General features: G+C 39.5%; 1 protein-coding gene across 3 annotated transcripts in view; it reads right to left on the minus strand.

Annotated features, from left to right (window-relative positions):
- Window positions 1-1,042: 1,042 nt before the first annotated feature.
- The window catches only part of LOC5572998 (unconventional myosin-XVIIIa), a 381,144-nt gene continuing 359,175 nt past the window's right edge, over window positions 1,043-23,011 (minus strand). For all 3 annotated transcript variants that reach the window (XM_021852938.1, XM_021852939.1, XM_021852941.1), the window contains 3 exons: window positions 22,450-22,635; window positions 19,900-21,053; window positions 1,043-1,896 (listed from right to left, as the gene is read on the minus strand). In XM_021852938.1, the coding sequence (XP_021708630.1) occupies window positions 1,740-1,896; window positions 19,900-21,053; window positions 22,450-22,635 (1,497 nt within the window). In that variant the 3' untranslated portion in view covers window positions 1,043-1,739. The remainder of the gene's footprint in view (window positions 1,897-19,899; window positions 21,054-22,449; window positions 22,636-23,011) is intronic.

Consider the following 23,011-nt stretch of genomic DNA (forward strand, 5'->3'; position numbering starts at 1 on the left):
TAAATTTTTCAAATTGGGTAATATTTCCATTTGCATTTTGATGAGACTGGAAAGTGTGTGCAAGTTTCTTTGAGGAAAACAAAAACAAACTGTGTATGACGAGCGTATGCTAGTCTACGTGTGTTCAAATGTCACTAAGCTCTATAGTCCATTTTACGAAACGACAACACTGATATTGCTGTTACTTTCACAGGTTACGACACCGCCTACTGTCAAAATTTCATTCATAAAATAAGCGATCAGCTGTTCAGAAACGTCTCGTAAAAAATGGACTATTGTTCATGTTTTAAAAACTAGCATGATATGTGAATGGCGCTGGTAACGTTTTTGTTGGTGATGACATTTTCATCTCTTTCTGGCTATTTTTCTACGCGGTTACATGTCTGATGTTACCAGTAAATAAAATAAATTCTACCCTGCCTGCTGATTTTATGTTTACTGGAGAAGATTGAAAAGCTCGTTGCGCGCCATTATTGAATGAGGCGCTAGAAGAAACATAAATAAATCAAAAGAGGGGGGGGGGGGTGTTGTTATACGCAACGAGGTGCGCCTACCGTTCATGTTTTGTGGGTGTGTTCGTGTGGCTCACAACGCTGCTAGACATCCCGCTGTTTGGGTGTTGAAAAGCATCAGCATTTGTTGCCTGACATGGCCCGCGTGTTCGGCCCGCGTGAGAGATGATGCTGTTTGGGCCGGCCAACGTGAGAATGATTGTTAGGCGAGCTTTGTTTGTAGTTGATAGCCGTACACCCACCCTGAAATAAATGGGCCCGCCAGCAAGTTTCAAAGCTGGTAAACAAACAAAAAACATATGATTCTAAACGTCTCATAAAATGGCTAATTGGAAAAGAACTGATGCAATAGGCCTTTTCATGTGACAGATCCGTCTATGCATTTGTTTACATCGGTGGAGGACCGGTGCTAACACGGGCCTGTCATTTTCATAGAAGAACTGTCAAAGTGCTTCCCGATCAGCTGATTTGAGACGTCATGTGAATAGGCCTATTTCGGAACATAAAATAATAAGACAATAAAAAGAAAATTATTAAGCAAAACAAGACAGATTTTTACTTCATGTTCTTAATTGTTTTCGTTGTTTTAGCTCTGAAAGCTACAGCAAAGTGGCCTATTTCAGCGCTTTTCGCGCAAAACTTCATAAACACATATTGAGAAAGTTTCGACATTTATCCATTTTGCTATATGATGATAATACATTACAGATCTACATAAAATTACCAATAATTATAATTTTTGATTTCTTATACATTTTTTTTATATGCGCGAAATTAGGATCTTAGCTGCGCTGAGTTACGGCACTTTACGGTAGATCGGCCCATGATTGCAATCAAGGAATAATATTATTCACTCAGTTGAAAACCGGAATTTTCGACACGCAAAGAACGGATTTTCTCCAAACCTATGCGTCGGAGCAACGTCGGGCAAGGTGCGCTGGGTAGTCCACCAAATCCGCCGCACAGCGCACTATGCCCGACGTTAGGTTCAACGCATAGATTTTTAGAAAAATCGATTGTCGATGATACCGGCTTCCAACTGGTGTCGCTATACATTATACACGATATACCTTGCAAAATAACGAATCAACGATCTATGTGTATCACATGATCTGTATAATCATTCTTGGCATGCAAGAATAAATCCAGGTTAACTGCTCGATTATAACTCCTAACTATCACTAGAATTATTATGAAAGCCTGCAGAACGAAGATAACGTGCCCTGATTAATTTTCTTTACTATTCGTTTTTGTATATATGGGCGAATCACCATCATTGCAACTAATATCTACAGAACTTCCAGTTTCCTTCGGATCCATCACAACATGAACTGAACTGTGATTGTAGCAACCACTTTCCGTATCCATTGAATCATCGGTGTCACTGAAAATATTCAAATATGTTTAAGGCTCAAGAATCCATCATTCAATCATCAGCAATCATCAAAAATTAAAAACCAGTTTTTTCGTTCAAATTTCAAGCGATCTTTATGAAAATCTAGCATCGTATTTTAGATAGCAAGTGCAATGCAATAATAGATTTTCATGAGCATTACTTCCATTTTGAGCAAAAAAAATTGGGTTGGAAAATTTGTAAAACGATGATGATTATTTTCCTCTTAACTAGTATGTATAGCGACTCAAATTCGTATTCGTACAAGGTACAAGGTTTTTAAAACAAGTTGGTAAAAAAATATCGAAGACTCAGGCAAAGTATGTTAAGGAATTCCATATTTTTTAAGAAAAAAAGCATAAGGATGAAATACCTATCGAGAGATCTATAAAGGCCGATTTCAGAATAGAAATTATATTTATATAATCATATGCAATTCATATGCAATTGAAGAACAGCTGGTCTAAATTTTACGAAGGAATTAACTATACAAACAGATAGATCCTCCTGCTTCTGTGCAGTCAAGACAGCACCTACAGCGACGTCGCTGGCGCTGTATTTGTTGTCTTGACCGCACAGAAGCAAGAGGATAGCGAGAACGCAATCTCTTATTATTCTTACAAATTAATAACGCCCCAACGAAATTACTATGCCGCTGAGAAAGTGGTCAGTTGAGAGCAGACATCTGGACGAGATCACATCCAACAGGAGTTGCGATCACAGTGCGATATTGGAGATGTGGCCATGACAATCATACTTTCAAAGTCGTACGATGGCGCACAGTTAGCGACGATTCGGCTACCAGTGACCGCAGCCAACAAACTAGTGGAGAATGAAAAGGTGAAAATTGGATGAAGACTCGTCTTCCGAGCCGAGAGGCCACCTATGAGGTGCTTCAAGTGCATAGACTTCGGACATCAGGCGGCAATCTGTAACGGTTCCGACTGATCCGAGTTGTGCAGGAAATGCGGGGAGGAAGGGCAGTTCGGGAAAGATTGCACGAAGCGACCAAAGTGTTTACTCTGTAAACCGGAGGAAGGAAACGCCCATGTAACGGGCGGTTTTGAGTGTCGTGCGTATAAGAAGGCGTTGCATCACGACGGTAGTGGAAGTAACGCAGATCAACTTGAATTATTGCGACACTGCACAGCAACTGTTGTGGCAACTAACCGCTCGATTATGTCAATTGGGTGGCGGGCAGCACGGGAATAGCGGGGCGATACACGTGATGGGTAGGTTCCCCATCCAAAAAGTGGTTTCTAGCACCAAAGAAGCTTGTCGGTCGGAAGCCAGTACTAATTGGAGGAGATTTCAATGCATGGGCCGTGGAGTGGGGTAGCAGGGTAACCAATGCCAGAGATTACAGCTTACTGGAAGCCCTGAAAAGCTAGATCTACAGCTGTGCAATGAAGGTACCGTTAGCACATTTAGGAAAAACGGACGAGCATCGATCATCGATCTTACATGATGTAGCAACATAAACTGGAGGGTAAGTGAGGAGTTTACCCATAGCGATCATTAGGCAATCCGCTATACCATTTGGCGACGCGACTACACGACTATCGACTATGGAAGAAGAAGGCCTTCGACAAGGACCTTTTCGTTGAAGCACTTCGTGTACACAGCGATAACCAGGATCTCGATGCTGTAGAGCTGACAAGGGCGATGGTCAAGGGCCCGTCGACGCCGGCCGAAACATATGCGGACAAGCTGAGAGTCATCGTCGAGGGTCTATTCCCAAAGCATGACCCTACAATGTGGCCGGCCACACCATATGGCAATGAAGAGGTAGGAAATGCCTTTGAAAAGTATGTGCTTGGATAGTGGATTTCATATGAAGTAATAATAATTTCAATGAAAATAATGATTGGCGATAATCCATTAATTTCGCACATACTATGTATGTGCAAACCCACATTGAAAAAAAAAACATGTAGGTCGGCACATGAATCAAATGGAAACTTTATCTTGAGTACCTTTATACACACCGTTTATATGCATATTGTGCATCCCTATAAAATTCAGGAAGAGAACTTCGCTTAATTTCCTCTTCTTTATCAACGAACTTAAGGTCGTGTGTTACCTCATCGTGGCATCCAAAGAAAATATTTCTGTTTTATATAATATCGGTCATTCGGTGATCTACCGGATCACATGCTTGCTAACAACAGGCATGTTGATACACTTTCAGTTCATCTCTGTCCGGTAGAACCGATATTACATCCCCAAAACTACAAAATTGATCATCATTTATGGATAGCAAACAGTTGCACCTTAAGCACCGCCAACACATTTTCAATCGGATGGATTTTGGCGCGCTCGAACTGACAAATCCTCCGTTGTGGTGAAACTTCTTCCGTCGTATGATGGCAGTGGAAACGTTGTCCAGCCTAATTTGCGTAAGGCATATAAAAGAAATTGCTCTGTACTGATTCGATTCTATCACCATGTGTTTTTATATGCGGAGACCACACAATACTACAATATTCTAGAACTGATCTTACATAAGCAATGTACAAGGTTTTAATCGTATATGGATCCCTAAAATTGTAGCTAAAACGCTTAATAAAGCTCAACATATTTGTTGCTTTATGGGTAATCGTATTATAATGATCAGTAAAGGTAAGTTTAGAATATAATATGACACCTAAATCTCTAATCTTATCGCACTTTTGAACAATTTGATTTCCTAAAGAGACAGTAATCTGTGGTGTGGTGAGCAGCATGGTTACTTGGGTGTTTACTGGATACACTCGGTAAACTCTCGAAACGGGTGATGAAATGCACAGAGAGCAAGAACGGGCTTTCAGAAAGGCAGTTTGGATTCCGGAAAAGAAAGTCGACGGTGGACGCAATTCAGACAAAGCTGGGGAGGGCCAAGAAAGTATTGAAACAAAAGCGTAGAAGAGATCGTTACTGTGTCGTGGTCACGATAGATGTGAAGAACGCGTTCAACAGCACCAGCTGGGAGGCCATTGTCACAGCGCTGCTGAGAATGCGGGTTCCAAAACCGTGTACTGAGTGTATGAAACCGACGCCGGCCCGAAGGAGTAAAGAATAACGGCTGGAGTCCCACAAGGTTCCATAGTGGGACCAACACTTTGAAATGCGATGTACGACGGGGAACAGAAGATTTCTTTGCTTGAAATTGGTAATAACTTCCTTGTTTTCTGGTAATGCAACCAATGTTGCTGAACAACGATCGGAAACGCGAGGCACGATGAATTTTCGTAGGCATCAAAACAGAATCTGCGAACAAACACAAACAACCGTTCGGGCACTTCATTCGTTCGTGTTTCATTTTCGGATCGCTGTTTCTCCCGACGGGATCATCGGGTGATTTTCCATCACTCGGTAATGTGAACGGTACGATCCACGCTGCCTGCTCTTCGCGAAGAGCAGGAAAATATTCATTTCGATCATCTTCATGCGGGTTCGCAACAATCACGCTAAACTTGCATCGCTCAAAAATGAGTGTCGAGCGCACAAAATTGGCCTCTTTTCAGGCAGCACAGATTTTGTGCAAAGGGGCTGTACACAGTTTTGCGCAAACGGTGGAAAACAAAACTGAATGAGTGAAATGCAGAACGTTACCTGGTCCAGATGGGATTCCCGCCTGCGTTTTGAAGAAATGCAGTGATCTTTTAGTCGTACCACTGCAAGCTATTTTTAATTTGTCACTGCGAAATCAACAATTTCCTACCGCATGGAAGAAATCGTTCATGAAACCTGTTTTCAAAAAAGGAAGTAAAACTGATGTTAAAAACTACCGGGGTATAACAACGCTTCCAGCCGGGTCTAAATGCTTTGAAATTGTTGTTCATAATGTCATGATCGAGGCGTGCAAACATTATATTTCAACATCGCAACATGGATTCTATCCTCAGCGCTCAGTGCAGACTAATTTGTGTGAATATACATTGTTCTGCATTAACAATATGGACGGAGGCGCTCAGGTCGATAGTATATACACCGATATAAAAGCTGCGTTTGATACGGTAAATCATGACATTTTGGTGGCCAAGCTGAGAAAACTAGGAGCATCGATGAGAATCTGTGAATGATTGCAATCGTATTTAACTGGCCGTCAACTGATTGTGAAGATTGGATCTGCTGTCGCAACACCTTTCTCTCCAAAATGTGGTGTACCGCAAGGGAGCAACTTAGGACCTCTGCTGTTTGTGTTGTTTTTCAACGATGCGTCGCTTCCGCTGACGAATTGCTGTGTTTTATTTTACGCTGATGATTTGAAAATCTTTCTTGTCATTCGTCGTATTGAGGATTGTCGACAACTACAAGAGCAACTGAATCTGTTTTGCGAATGGTGCGCAGTCAATTTTCTAATGGTTAGTTTGTTGTTTGTTTGTTTGTTTATTAGAGACCTTTTAACCTCTTGGTCATTCAGGTCTAATTGTTAGTGCTTCGAAGTGTTCAGTAATCTCCTTCAGCCGATCAAAGAACCCTATTCGATACAACTACTCGATCAACAGTGAGCCGTTAAACCGAGTGGAACAAGTCAAGGATTTAGGGATAATTCTTGATAGCCGCCTGACATTCAAAATGCTTCTCGGCGATAATCGATCGTGCCAACCGCCAGCTTGGATTCATTTTCAAGATTGCCAACGAGTTTGATGACCCACTGTGTCTGCGATCCTTAAGCACTCAGTACACTGTTTGTCAAGTGTGCAAATTTTTCCGCACGCATAAACCAACATGCAAACATCGGTCTCAACAATGACAAAACAAAGTGTCAAGTGGATATTGAAGTGTTAGTTTAGGCGTGTGGAAAAATGTGCACACTTGGCAAAGAGTGTACTGAGGGCTTTATACTGTTCATTGGTTCGATCCATACTCGAGTTTGGTTCTGTGGTATGGGCACCTTATGAAGCAATCTGGATATCTCGAATAGAAGCTGTACAGCGTAAATTCGTCAGGTGTGCGTTGCGCGGCTTACCTTGGTCGGATCCTTTGCATCTACCGCCGTATGAACACCGCTGTGCTTTACTGGGTATCGAACCTTTGAAAAGAGACGACGAATCGGCCAAGCTGTTTTTGGCGCCAAAATTCTCTGCGCTGAGGTTGACAGCCCAGAATTGCTTGGACAAATGAACCTTTACGCTCCACACCGCCCATTAAGATCCCGACAATTTTTGCGACAATCTCCAAGACGGACGCTCTATGGAAGCAACTGTCCAATTAATAGTATAAGCCGACGACTGCAAGAGAATTTTATTGTTTGATTTTAATAGTTCTGTATTGTCGTTTAGAAATCGTATGCGTAATCTTCCTTAGTATAAGTTTCCAATGCTCCATTATTGTAGTAATTATTAATTTATTCATTAGGATCACTAGTTGTCAGATGAAGTAAAAAATACAAATACAAATACAAATTTGTTTTGCTTCTGAAAACAAAAAAAAAACATTCCAATTTTAATGTTTTTCAAAGATTTTTTTCATTTGAATAGCCGAAGCGGAAGCAAATGGGGAAAAAACTTTCGCATTTGCAACCATCTTCCGGCTTTTCGCTAGAAAACTCCCCATCTTACCAACAGCCAACTGTTTGCTGCCGCGCGGGAGATCATTGACAGTTCCGTTTCCATCAATATCCGCACAGCCGAAGACCAACACGTCGGCAACTCACAGAATGAGTTGGACCTACACAGAATTTTCACTCAGTCAGCCAGTTGTGCATTGGTTGCCTCATTCTGTGTAGTTTTAACACATGCGCTGCGTGGAGCTGGTTTAGCGTGGAGTGTTTGCTTGACTTTACGAGAAGAAGTAACCTTGCAATGAATCACGAGAATGAACAGCGCGTGGATAAATGAATCCTACGAGTGGAAAGGCTTCGCGAGGCACTTATCGGTGTGTTCATTTTGCTTCTTCTGTGTTGCATCCGTTCGCTTTTTGCGATGCTCTTCGTGACGCAAAAATGAAAAATGAATTTTGGCGAATGTTGGATCGCGAAGATGCGTCGATCATTGTTCGAGAAGAAGATCCATCGCAACACTGAATGAGCCTTTGCATGCTATAAAACGTTTGACTTTTACTGTGCGCCCTGTTTTCAAGTTGCCCGTAAGAGAGAGCGAGACAGCACCAACACACGGCGCACAGTAAAAGCCATGAGAACAAAAGAATTTATGGCACGTACAGAGGCTCATGCAACCCTTATCTACTTAATGAGCCTATGCATGCTATAAAACGTTTGACTTTTACTGTGCGCTCTGTTTTCAAGTTGCCCGTGAGAGAGAGCGAGACAGCACCAACACACGGCGCATAGTAAAAGTCATGAGAACAAAAGAATTTATGGCACGTACAGAGGCTCATTATAATCTGTTCGTTCAAACACCCCTTTGGTTGCAAGCATAGCACAGAACATTGAACATATTCGCTTATGTTTCTCGATCAGATCAAATTCAAACTGCAGTTTTCGCACATCTGTTTTTCAAATTTTATCAACATTTGTCCTTTTAAATCGCAATATGTTCGAAGTAAATTTTCTGAAACTTATTTTTTAATGTTCTGAATTTGACTTTATGTCAAATATGTTGAAAATTTCATTTTATATACAGAATACGACTCCAGTGCACATTTCATTACATATCAAAGCATACTTTATCAAAGTTATTCTACATTTGTCTTATAGTTATAACCAGAGAACAATTAAGTATAAAACAACAGACTTATTCTACACTCAGTAAAATTATACCAAAGTAAAGATAAAGTGTATGATAATATATTGACTTCGCAGCACCAATCTGGAGTTCGTCGGTTGGACTTCCGAAGCGAAGTTTTGAACGAATTAACTGTCATTGCTCTGCCGGCTCGGCTTTTATCTCGACTGTTTTTGAAAACAGTCCAACACCACGTCGACGGAAGAAGTTTCACCACAACGGAGGATTTGTCAGTTCGAGCGCGCCAAAATCCATCCGATTGAAAATGTGTTGGCGGTGCTCAAGGTGCAACTGTTTGCTATCCATAAATGATGATCAATTTTGTAGTTTTGGGGATGTAAATACTTTATGGCCGGTACGCTGATCATAAGTACTGTGCAAATGGATAGGACAAGAAACGGTCAAGGAATGATTCCGCTACCGAAATTACTTGAGCTGTACGCTGCTGAGAAGTAGAGCTGAATTCGTACACTGAACGAAATCTCCCGCCACGAATTGAATGATTTTTGCCTCATCCGAGCCCCATACCTACTTTCAGACACATTCCGGATGATTTTTGAAGAGACGTATCGAAGGAGCAGTTGATTTTATGACCACCTTGGATACTGGGAGTTGTTTATCCTCTATCAACTAGTGAAAATTTAATCATTAATAAACCAACCTTGCTACTGAGCACACGTCTTTCTCTAAAGGTTATGGGCCCAGTAGCGTCTGGCCGTTGAAGATCAATTCAATTCAAGTTTGTGAAGATTGTTACGGATTTACGGAGAAGACGGAAGGATGTCGAGTGCAGCCAAAGTAGGAATTGTTCAGTTTGCTGGCGAAGGATACGACGTATGGAAGTTCCGGGTAGAAACGCAGTTGTCGGCCCATGGCGTAAAGGAAATGATCACGAAGGATGAACCCACGGAACAACAGCAGCGGGAAGCTTTTCGGGAAAAGGACGAAAAAGCGAAGGCGCTTCTGGTGGCATACATCGCTGATTCTCACTTGGAGTACGTGCGCGACAAGAACACTGCAAAGGAAATGTGGAACTCCCTGGCAAGTACGTTCGCGAAGAAGGGTTTTGCGGCGCAAACCTATATTCGAAGATCTCTGGCAACGCTGAAGATGGAAGAAGGAACACCGTTAATGGACCATTTCCGCCGATTTGATGAATTAGTTCGACAGTTGAAGGGAGCTGGAGCTACTATTTCGGAATTGGATGCCGTGAGCCAGCTGTTCATTTCGTTACCATCGTCGTATGATGTAGTAACAACGGCTATGGAGAACCTGGAAGATGATCAGTTAAAGATGGACACGGTGAAGGCGCGTTTGTTAGCCGAAGAGCAGAAGCGATCGGGAAGAGACTGCGGTTTCAAGGTCAATGGTGTTTCGGATGGATCAAGTTCAGCGTTAGCAGCGAAGCCTTTGAGAAGCAAGGAGAGGAACTTGGAGAAAAGTAAGTTTCAAGGAAAATGCTTTATTTGCGGAGAAGTGGGACACAAAAAGTTCGCATGTCCGAAGATCAAGAATCGGCGCGACAAGGCTCAAGTGGCGACCATCCCGGTGGATAGAGAAATTGCATTAGTACTATCTCAGGAAGAAAGAAAGGATCTGAACGAGGAATTGAAAATCGAATGGATCCTGGATTCGGTAGCAAGTCGTCATATGGCGTATAACGAAGAGCTGTTCCAAGATTTCAAGGAGTTCGATAATCCGCTGGTGATTGAAAGTGCGAAGAAAGGTGAGAAGCTAATCGCTACGAAAGAAGGCACAGTGAAAGGAAAGGTGGCTGGTAATGGACTGACGCTGTCCTTCGGAAACGTGCTATGTGTGAAGAATTTGAAATTCAATTTGCTGTCGTTATCGCGTTTGCTGAAATCCGGTGTGAAGGTCGAATTCAAGCCAGATCGAGCAGTTCTATCGAAAGATGGTGAAATTATAGCCGTGGCGATGTTACGTAGAAGCCTATTCTATTTGAAGATGAACTGTCTGGCGCCTGGCTCGGCAATGCTTGCGAAAGGAACCGAAGGTGAGCTGCAGTTATGGCACAAACGATTTGGACACTTAAGCTACAAGAACATTCGACGCCTGAAGCAGTACGAGATGGTTGATGGACTAGGTGAAGTCAGCAATGAGGGAGGATTTTGTGAACCCTGCGCGGAAAGCAAAATGATCCGGATGCCGTTCAACAAGACTCGACCGAGAACAACAAGACCTTTGGAGCGTGTTCATACAGATGTCTGTGGCCAGATTACACCGAAGACGGCAGATGGGTATCAGTATTTCGTGTCATTTATCGACGACTATACCCATTTTGCTGTGGTTTATCTGATGAAGCGTAAGGATCAAGTTTTCGAGTACTTCAAGGTATATGAAGCCATGGCGACGGCGAAGTTTGGATTGAAGATTGCCAACTTAAGATGTGACCTTGGAAGAGAATATTTTTCGAACGAGCAGAATGCGTATTATACGAAGCAAGGAATCCAAGTGGAATCAACGGTTGGCTATACACCCCTCAACACAACGGAGTAACAGAAAGGTTCAATAGAACAATTGCGGAAAAAATGAGAGCAATGCTTGCAGAATCCGGAGCACCGAAGACGATGTGGGGAGAAGCAGTATTGAACGCGGTGTATGTAACAAATCGAAGTCCTACTGATGCACTGAAAAGCAATACCACTCCCGCTGAATGTTGGCATGGTGAAAAACCGGATGTTGGAAAGCTGAGAGTATTTGGAAGTCTGTCATTTGCATGGATTCCGAAACAAAAAAGAAGCAAATTGGATGCAACTGGTCTGCGAAGTGTGATGCTCGGTTATGCACCGACTGGTTATCGCCTGTGGAATCTAAAAACCAGAAAAATGTTTGTGGCCAGAGATGTGAAATTCGATGAGACAAGTTTTCCGTTCAAGACACCGGAGAAAGAAATGCCTTCAAATTTGGTTATTCCGGAAGTTATCCCTGTTCCTGAACCGGTCGAGGTAGAAGATGTGCTACAAACTGTTGAAGCTGAGAACGATGCTACGAATGACGATAGTCCAGTGGTTTCAAGCGCTGATGAAGATGAATTTGAGGACACTGCTGATAACATCAGTGAAGAAAATGCATCAGCGCTCCCACCACAATTGAATAATGGGAACATCTGTGAGGAGATTGTTCCGAGGTCTAGTGGTCGGGAGCGCAGGACCCCAGGTTGGTTTACTGACTTTATTGCTCCATATAGGGCGCTTTCTGCTGCTGATGAATCCCAACAGGTACCCACGTGCTACGCTGAGGTCGACGGGCATCCGAACGAGTTAGAATGGAGGAAGGCAATCGATGACGAGCTGAGGTCCTTGGAGAAAAATCAAACCTGGACGATGGTGAGGTGTCCTGATGCGGTGAAACCTGTACCAAGTAAATGGGTGTTCACATTGAAGACTGATGCTGATGGGAATCCTGTGCGCTACAAAGCCCGTTTGGTTGCCAAGGGGTACCTGCAGCGGAAGCACATCGATTATGAAGCAACATTTGCACCAGTGGCCAAACTTTCGACTATAAGGACAATTTTGGCTGTCGCGACAAATCGGGACCTGAAGGTTCACCAAATGGACGTAAAAACGGCGTTTTTAAATGGCATTCTACAAGAGACGGTGCACATGCGAGTTCCAGAGGGGGTATGCAGTCAGCCTAATGAAGTATGCTTGTTGAAGAAATCCCTGTACGGCCTCAAGCAATCGCCTCGCTGTTGGAACGGTAGGTTTAATGAAGTTCTGGTGAACATGGGATTTGTTCGTTCCCGCCATGACTACTGTGTATACGTTCGTGGACAAGGAAGGCAGATCGTCTACATCGTGATTTACGTGGATGATTTACTTGTGGTTGCTGGAGATATCCGGACGATAAACGAAATCAAGATAAGACTGAAACAAGAATTCGAGATGACAGATATGAACGAACTCCATCATTTTCTGGGCATCAAGATAGAACGAGATGAAGATGGTGCTATGCATTTTTCCCAAGAAGCACTGATTCGGAAGATACTGATGCGGTTTGGAATGGACAATTGTAAACCTGTCAATACACCTGCTGAAACGAAGCTGCAACTTTGCCTATCGACTGAAGGTTGTAGCCATCCATATCGAGAACTAATTGGCAGAATGGAGAGAATCAAAACTGTATCCTGTACCAATTCACGAGGATAATCAAGGTGCTATTGCTATGGCAGAGAAGGAAGAAACAAAACGCGTCAAGCATATTGATGTCAAGTTTCACTTCATCCGAGAAGCTGTTGCAGAACGAAAAGTAAAGCTCGTGTATGTACCAACCCAGAGGCAGGAGGCGGACATTCTTACAAAGCCGTTACCTGCTCCAGCACTAATTACATTGCGGTCAAAGATTGGATTAGAGACCATCAACTGAGAGGGGGTGAAGAGACGTATCGAAGGAGCAGTTGATTTTATGACCACCTTGGATACTGGGAGTTGTTTATCCTCTATCAACTAGTGAAAATTTAATCATTAATAAACCAACCTTGCTACTGAGCACACGTCTTTCTCTAAAATTTTCATCTTCGTTGAAATCATCTGTTTACATATCGCACCGAATGAAAATCATCCAATCTTGGAATGATTTCCATCCCTCTAGAAACTGGATGAATTTGAATGATCATCATTCATAGATGTAAACAAACCCCATTGCATGCTGTTTAATAATTACGAGATAGAATAAAATTATATATAGTTTATTTCTTACACGTTTTAGCGTGGAATTTTATTAGAAATATATCGAATAAGTGATGGTAAATAATTTTTAGTCTTGACTGCCGGAAAAGATGCCAGCCTGCCGCAAACATGCTGAGTGTTATTTATTCTCCAAAATCCTCGAGCTTGAGTGGTATGCAGTTCAGGCATCGGCGTTCAAACGAGCCTATAAGAGTAAATAAATGCTAAATAACGGTACAAATAATGATTATTACACCGTAATATGCAATTACCTGCAAAATTTACGAAGAAGTTCTGACTGAGCACGCTGCTGGTGCCATACTTAAATTAAGACTGTCAACAAGGATGATTTTCTATCTAGGATCATTAAAGTTTTGTATGATATGTGAGACTATAATTGAATGATTTTCGATTCAGGGCATGGAAGAAATTACAATCCGTCAAAATTCGGACGTTATTCATTTCTATTAGTATAACTCAACTACCTGGTCATACGGAAATAGATAAGAGATCATCTTAGAATCGGATGATTTTCGTTCAATTGACGATGGATGCATCATATTGTTCCATTTTCATTCAAAATAAAGAATATGAAGATTGGTAGCCATGTGAATTACAAATCATTCATTACACGGCAAAAGTTCAGTGTAACATCGGTAACGCCTACTGTACAAATCAAATGAAGCTGTCACTTTTCCGTACGGAAAAATGTGCCGCTCAATTATTCCGCAAGTAAAAGTGACATTTCGCTCATACTGGATAAGCTGTCAAAATTACTTCGGTAATAAGGAGAAATTTTACTTGAGCGCTTTACGTTTCAGGTGCATACTACGCATTATAGAGAGATAAGCGGAAGTAAAATGGAATGATTTGCTCGGCGTCGAGAATAATATTGTAACATGGACATGACTTCCTCATTGCTAAAAAGTGTATTTTGTTTCGTTATAGATCTTTGGATTACATACTCAAGCTAATAAACAGCCCAAGCTAACTAAAAATCGCATTGACAAAAATTTAAAAAAGAAAAATATTTCATTTTTTGCTTCATGCAAAATTATTTTTACCGAAATTATTTCAAGCGGATTACATTACTCCTCAAGAAAAGTTCAAAACAAACATAACGCATGTTCGTTTGGCTCACACTTTGACAGCTCTCGCTGCTCGATTGGCTCACACTTTGACAGAAATGTCAGCTTCCGCGAATCTCTCTTAAAGGATAAAGGATTACTACTTTTGATGGGCTTACATTATAGGCATATAGTATTGAGTTTTACATTTTTTCTCAATATGCTGCTGATTCTATAGTTGATCAATAGTCTAACCCCGTACACTTAACAGAATTTAATTAAAAAGTGTTTTGAATTTTTAGAAGCATTTGAAAATTGACTTCCTATGCTTTGCCACGTAAAATAATCGGAGCTTCACGCATAGGGTCAACTGTGGTAGTTATCTTCGTAGACGCGAATACCGCAGTGGATAAGAAAGGCTCCCGTGTGACAGTGAAATATGGATCAATGAACCAATGCACGAGTTCATTATTTGACGTTTTAGCGGTGCCGTGTTTTTTATACGCCAGGGGAAGCGGTTCACCTAGAGTGAATAGGCCAGGGGAAGTGGTTCACCTAGAGTGAATTTCTGTCAGAGAAAAAGTAGATTTTGTATGAGATTTGACAGAAAAATGAATGACAAGTTCATCCACTTCTCCTGGCCTATTTATGTCAGAGAAAAAGTAGATTTTGTATGAGAATTGACAGAAAAATGAATGACAAGTTCATCCACTTCAGTGGATACAAAATCTACTTTTTCTCTGCTATAAATTCACTCTAGGTGAACCACTTCCCCTGGCCTATATGCCCATAGGCCAGGAGAAGTGGATGAACTTGTCATTCATTTTCCTGTCAAAATTCATACAAAATCTACTTTTTCTCTGCTATAAATTCACTCTAGGTGAACCACTTCTCCTGGCCTATGGCAACGAGTGAATTCGGCACCGCTCAAACGTCAAATTAGTGAACTCGTGCATCGGTCTCAACGTATTTTGACAGCTAATGAAGGTACGCTGCATTTTTGTTTATCTTCACGCTAATATTAAAGTACCGTAAAACGGGGTTACTTTGATAATGCGGGTAAATTTGATAGTGCGAGACCCACAACATACTAATCGAAATAACAAAGTTTCTGTTAATCAGTTAAGCAAAACGAATGCAAAAGTAAGGAGTATTGGTATGAAACTTCATATCAAAGCTATTTTCGTTGGAATCAAGTACGTTTGAGGATTTATATGCGAATATTGAAAAATTATGAGATTTTAGCATTTCTGCAACGCCCACAAACAATCTGTTCTACAATCACTATTTAATGAAGTCATAATGAGTTCGTCACTTATTCTTGACAGCCTAGTTGTAGTAGAACATGAATTCGGTTGCAAATCTTTAAGCGAAAACCATTTTTACAAACTAGAGCCTTTTTTGTAATCTAAGTCAGAAATTTCCATATAGCGTTAAACGCCTAGAGGTGTGCAACGCCCTATAAATGTTCCGTAATTCATTCAATTTTGTTCGATTTGTACTCCATTATCAAAGATACCCCAAAACAGAAAACCGACTTTTGATTATATGAAAAATTGTACATCCATTCAGAATAAATCTTTCGGAAATCTATCAACTGCAATCGATAATTAGGATGTCAGTACTTGTTTTAAAAATATAAATAGTAATTCTTTGAAACAGCATGCATAAATATTCAAGTTTTCTTCGAAAAAAACTATCAAAGTTACCCCGTTTTACGGTACCCTTTAAATGAGTTCCATGTACCCATTTCTTTAATCAGTATGGAAATGTCAGAAGAAGGGTATTTTTCAATGACATGAAAAAGGGTATATATTTTAAAGTATCCTCTCTCGTAAAAATAATGGGTAATTAGTGCACATGTTAGTTTGGAGCCATCACAACCTCTATTGTTTGTGTTTTCCCTCGCTGCTATCCGGAATTGATGAGAAGTTGATTTTCAATATGGAAATCATCGAGTAAATAGTTTAATACATATAATATTAGTACTGCCTCTAAAATAGAACGTAAAAAACTAACCATCAACACATACAGACACGTAAGTAATGCCGGTATATTCTTTTGGAATGACGATCTTCATAATTCGGTTCTTTGTTTCAGACATTTTAACATCCCTTTGGAAGAGTGTTGTAATCCTAGAATATTCTTATTGTCCGCTATAGCGGACACGGACACGTACGGCTGTATACCCGTAGAATAAGTTGTCTTTAAGTGGGTTGGGCCGGCTCCAAGGAGAATGTTTTGGCACAGACAAAGTGAACCAGCATCTTCAATAGCATGGCCTAGTGTGTTTGGGAACTTCTGGGAAGAGAAACGGATCGTATAATTTGTATATCTTAATATGAATGATAAATATATTTCATTGTGTTATAAGTTTTTAATAGCTTTTTATACATTTCCTTGTCTTTTCCTTGAATCTTGATATTTTAATATGAATGATAAATATATTACATTGTGTTTTAAGTTTTTAAAAGTGTTTTATACTTTTCCTTGAATCTTGAAAGCTCAATCTGCGGCAGCATTCATAAAAAGTGAGGTTTTATTACCCATTTTTTTGTTTTGAAAACCAAGAGTGAAAAATACCCATTATTTAAAGGATACTCTTTAAGAGCCAGTTCGCGAGAGCCGTAACCCCATCTTGTATCGATGTTCTCCGATCAGGCTGAAATTTTCAGGGATCGTTCTTCTATATAAAAGAAGATATTTTGCAAAATATTAGATTTTTATATTAGGGGGAAGTGGGACAAAATGACCCCCAATGATTTCATGTCACTGAACATGCAAAATCACAAAAACTGATATAACTTTAGTAAAAGTACACGGATTATATTGAAATTTGGCATGAATACTCTACGCTATATAATCTTTAAGATAAGCATGGTATATGAATTTTTGAAGTACTTCAAATCGAGAAAAACAAGATTTCATAAAAATTTTAGTGATTTTCAAATTGATTTTTTTCTTGCCAACCGAACTAGGTCAAAAAACTAAATAAAATTTTTTTTCGGGGTAGTGTTTGAACTTGAGTTACTTTGCGAGTACCGCAACCCCCTTGCATAGAGAGGTTGCATTGATGTTCTCCGATCGAGCTGAAATTTACAGGAGTTGATTTCCCATATAAAAGAAGATATTTCGCAATATTTCAGATTTTATGTTAGGGGGAAGTGGTACAAAATAACCACTAATGATTTTTTTTTAATACAGAATTAATTGATTCTGCTTATAGCTATAATATAAATGCACGGATTTGTATGAAATTTGGCATGTTTACTTAACGTTATATGAAATTCAAAATAAACATGGTATTTGGATAAAAAAAAGTTTCAAATAAAAAAAAACATGTTTATTGTAAACTTAATTTGTTTTTTTTTTTTTAAATCGACTTATATTTTGTCAACCGAAATAGATCAAAAAACTAAAAATGAAGTTTTGTAGGGCAACTCAAGGGCTTTTATTTGAGGTGCACCGTGGTGAATCAAAATCCGGACGGTATAAGCAGCGTATGAAACCTCTTGTCTGTAGTTGTGATACCGATTATATTATACCGTGTTGCTGCTGTCGGCACCGCTCAAACGTCAAATAATTGAACTCGTGCGTGGACCGATGCTAAGGGTCTGTCTCAATAGGCCAGGGGAAGTGGTTCACCTAGAGTGAATTTATAGTAGAGAAAAAGTAGATTTTCTATGAAAATTGACAGGAAAATGAATGATAAGTTCATCCACTTCTCCTGGCCTATGCATAGGCTAGGGGAAGTGGTTCACCTTGCATGAATGAAGGATGAACTTATCGCTGAGAAAAAGTAGATTTTGTATAGAATTTGACAAGTATTTGAATGACAGATTCATCCTTGTTCATCCGCTTCTCCTAGCCTATTGAGCCACACCTCGACGGAGCGAGTGAAGGGTGTTGGTAACATGGTGAGTTATGTCGTTTTCGATTATTCCTGACGGTGCACCGAACGGTTTCGGTGCAATGTTTTGATAGCGTATGATGGTGTTGGTGAAGACGTCAATCAAAACAAAATGTCATTTTTCAAACAGATAGATCAGCTGTTGCTGTTATTCATGATTTTCTGTTTGGGATTCGAAAATATCAGATTCGTTTGTGTTTTGTGTAGTTTGTTAACGGTGTTTACAGCACTAGCTGAGAACATTACTATGCCGTGGACGAAAATAAATGTTTGGTATTTGAAAATAAATCCATTTTTCCTGGGAGTTGATACCATAATACATGTTTCGTAATAAAACATGTTTAAAATTCAGAATTTTCTTATTTCAATACTGTAAAGACTTATTTGACTTCATCGATCCTCTCTCTGGGTAATAACTTCGCCAAAACTTCTTATACTTCCGCAATGTTTCTAGCTCACGGTGCAACAGATGAATCAGTTTTTTTTTTGTAGTAATACGAAAAGAGCAACTCAAATCGATCATTGCATTACAACCCTAATAAAAAATCAATGAGGATTCTTGTCAATCGACTTTTTTTTTAAATATAGTACTAGAGATTATGTGATCCCAGTTTAAAATATGAGATCTTACAGCTCCATCCGCTGCTGATTCTATGTTGTTGGCACCCATGTTTTTTGTTGGTGCCTATGCGCAAATTTCGGAAAATTTTGACTTAAATAAAATGTTTTTAATGTTGCACTTACTGGTATACATGTAATCCAAATATCTGAAAGAAGAATTCAATTTTCTGACATAAGCTGCTAAAGTTCATACTGATAGGACATACTCGTACATATTAGTATCCCTTATTATACATATACAATCTATACTCATTGCAGTGTTTGTATTATTTATAAATGCTTAGAATAATTCATCTTTTACTGAATAAAAATATTCAATTCTGAAATAAATGCATTTTATCCACGCAGTCGAAATTGAGCACAAATGAAGCATCTTGTTTGTTCGTTACCTAAAACAATCAAAACAAGGATGCCACTGACAGCTAAAAACCATATATGTATTGGTAAAAAGAGTGCATTACCTGCTACACCCATCTCGATCAGGGTGTAGGATTTTCTGCACCGGTGGCGATCTAGTGTAAAAACGGTGTGCTACCTACGGAATAAAAGAACGGTTTGGGTGCAACTTTTGCTACATCGGTGGGAAAACGGTGCAGGCGGTGCAAATAAAGAAAAACGACATTAGTCGATAAATGAGTACGTTAGAGTGTACACTGTACAGCACATGTGTGGCCGCATTTGTAATAAACTTGATCCATAATAATGTTTTCATAAACCAACAATTTTTTGGGCAATTCTGGGTAAATTTTACACACAACATAGTTTACTAATCTAACTTCCAAGTTTAAACTTTACGATTCGTGCTTTTATCTAAAATTTAATACTTTCTATGTTGTTTTATTGAATTTAATTGATCCACAACTGTCGGGTCATGGTACCAAAGATAAAAGTAAATGGAAATAGTTTATGATTGTCGAATAATAGATGACACCTATGACTTTCATTATTGATAAAGTAATCTGAATTTGATAGTGTTTTACCAACTTGATGTGAAATATGAATTTGAGTCACTGTAAATGAGAAAAAAATACACATACCTTCCAAAATGATAGGATGCATCATCGTCCATAGCTTGTTGTAAATCGGATATTCGCTGCAAAGCTAGCCGTAAATCAGCACGAGTTGAATTGCACTCTGCCTCTACGGATTCTAATTGTGTTTCAAGAGATTTTCGTTTTGAAGAACTTTCTTGTTCTTTGTTTGTTAGTATGCTTAATTCTTCCCGTAAGTCACGAATTGTTTTTTGTGATTTTTTCAGTGCTTCTTGTGCATTTATTTCATTGCTGCGAATTTGACTCAGTTCATTTTGAGCCTTTTCGAAAGAATCTTTGTGACGATTTAATTGCATTTCAAGTCTATTGCGTGTTGCTTGTTCGAATTCTAAACGTGATTCTAGTTCTTTGATGCGTAGTTCCAGACGTTTCCCTTGAATGTTAGTAGAAGATTCGCCCATGTTTTCTACGCATGATAATCGTGATGTCAACTCCGTAATATTCTCTTTAAGAGACTTTTTTTCTGCTTCCAACTCATTAACACGTATCTCGTAGTCTGCTATTATGCTTTGATCGAAACTAAGCTGTTTGATAGTGGCGCTATATTTTTTCATCAATTCAGCCATTTCTTCTTCATTCTCATCTATTTGAGCCTGAAGTTCATTCCGTTCACGTGAATTTAAATTATATTTTTCTTCAGCATCCACACGTGCTCGTTGAGTTTCTTCAAGGACCAGCTGTATATCTTGCAGCTCGTTTTCTGCCAATTTACGTGCTTTCATAGCTGCATTTCGAGCAAATTCAGCATCTTCTAACTGATGCCGTAATTGACGCAATTGAGTTTTTAGGACAGAATCACCTCTAATAGACTCCAATTGGCATTGTGCATCACGAAGAAGGGCCTTATTTTTCCTTAATTCACGCTTTAACTTTTGTATTACTGTTTCTTCTGCTACCTGTTCTGCTCTTTCATTTTCTTCAATAGATCTTAGACGCCTTTCTAGTTCATGTTTTTCTCGCAACATTACGGTTCGTTCTTCGTGCTCTTGCTCTAGTTGGCATTCCAATGACTTGATTTTTTTGTAACAATTACTGCGTATTTCCTCAATTTCATCTTCGCGTTGTTGAGTCTCTTTACGAGATTCTTTTCGGACAGTTTCTAAGGACATTTCTAGACGTAGCTTAACTTGCTCCAAAATCTACAATGAAATTGAGAAAAGTTCGTTAGAATTTTTATTACTTACATATATGGGCCGTCCATAAATCGCGTTGTTATTTATGAGGGCGGTTTTTGGTCGAAGATCACGGTCCATACCAATTAAAAAAATGTGTGAGCAAAATACCACGAGAGGGGAAGGACGGGTGATCTGGAAATTCAATGAGCACGTGGTTTATGGACAGCCTCAGGTACAGGGGATAGGCAAAATTTTGCCTAAATATAAATGCTTATGACTTTTAGAAAAATTGAGGAAATTGGATGTATCCAGATACATTTGACGACAATTTTGGTCTAGTTTCAGTAATTTGCTTGGCCATGCATATTGGCCTCTGGACACCGGAGTTGCCCCGGATTTTCCATTGTCATGTCCAACTTACGTTTATTCTGTCGTTTGTATTTTTGTGCGATGTGGTGAGATGTTTACAATTTTCAAAGAAGATTGCGTTAAGATTCGTTGCAAATCTTCCAAATTATGGTCATTTCCGTAAACTGGTTCGTGAAAATATGGTCAGTCATGTTTGTATTTACAATCATGCATACATTATCCAAAATCATATCCAACTGGGGATCAAACTTTAAGATGATGCTTTCAGGTCCATATTCAGAGCCATTAACTGCACTCACCAATCTATAGTAAATTATAGGTTTCCTGGGAGAGGTGGCCAATTAGAAACATGTCCGGGATCATATCAATATAGGTACCGAACTCCAAGATTTTTTTAAGGGTATGCTTCCGAAAGCATTTCTAGAAAAACCAGCTACAATGTCCTCTCTATAGTTGTTATGCGGTAGATTACATGCAATAATATAATACTTGTGGTTACTTGGGTAAGCTGAGAGGCAGGCATTGCCCCAGGGACGTAATGCCAGAAAGAAGAAGAAGAAGAGGTTGGTCCCGATATAGGGGTACCGAGGGCAGAATGGACACCCCCTGTATCTTTGCAAATGCTAATCTAAAACATTAAATGTTTAATGCAATCATTACGATGCGAAACCACAAATCGGTTGAAAATTATCGACTGTGAATTAAAAGTAACCTGAAGGCAACATTGAAGGTATACTGCCCCGCAGCGTTGCCAACCTTCCAGATTTGTCTGGAATATTCCAGATTTTTGAGGCCCCATATCACAAGAATCTGGAAGATTTATATGAAATTTGAAATGAATTTGTAAGGTTTTGTAAATAATTTGTAAGGTTCTCTATATACGGTATGAGCAATCCAGACTTTTCCAGACAAATTTTCAAAATCTTCAAGATTTTTGAAAAATTGACTTGGCATCCCTGCTGTCCCGTGTTTCCCTATTTGGAGTTGTGTGACGTTTCATTTTTATCTTTCAATTTTATTTTTTCTACCTATTTAAAAATATTGAATATACCTGGATTTGTGCAGCCATTTCATCAAGATCTTCTTCTTGTTCCTTACATCTACGCAGCAGTTCCATCTTCTGACGCTTTAAATTGGCAATTTCTTCTTCCGTGATGCCTTCAAAAGTCATTTCTGCCAACTCTTGTTGTAACACTCCATATTTTTCTTCCTTTAATTCAAGCTCATGCCGCACATCCTATAAAAATCATGTTAACAAGAAGAAATAAAAAAATAAATATATGAATATTTTTATGAAACAGTTAATTTTTTTCTAATAGGGGTGGCCTTAGCCAGAGAATTTGTTTATATGGCGCGAATTCTGAAACCAGAGGTTCCAATTGAACCGTCAAACGTGGTTCCAATCGAGCAAATTCAACAGGCCAGGGGAAGTAGTTCACCTAGCGTGAATTTATAGCAGAGAAAAAGTAGATTTTGTATGAAAATTTATTGACAGGAAAATGAATTACAAGTTCATCCACTTCTCCTGGCCTATAGGCTTGAACTTGTCATTCATTTTCCTGTCAATTTTCATAGAAAATCTACTTTTTCTCTACTATAAATTCACTCTAGGT

Source organism: Aedes aegypti, chromosome 3 (genome assembly GCF_002204515.2).
Source record: "Aedes aegypti strain LVP_AGWG chromosome 3, AaegL5.0 Primary Assembly, whole genome shotgun sequence".
NCBI lineage: Eukaryota > Metazoa > Arthropoda > Insecta > Diptera > Culicidae > Aedes > Aedes aegypti.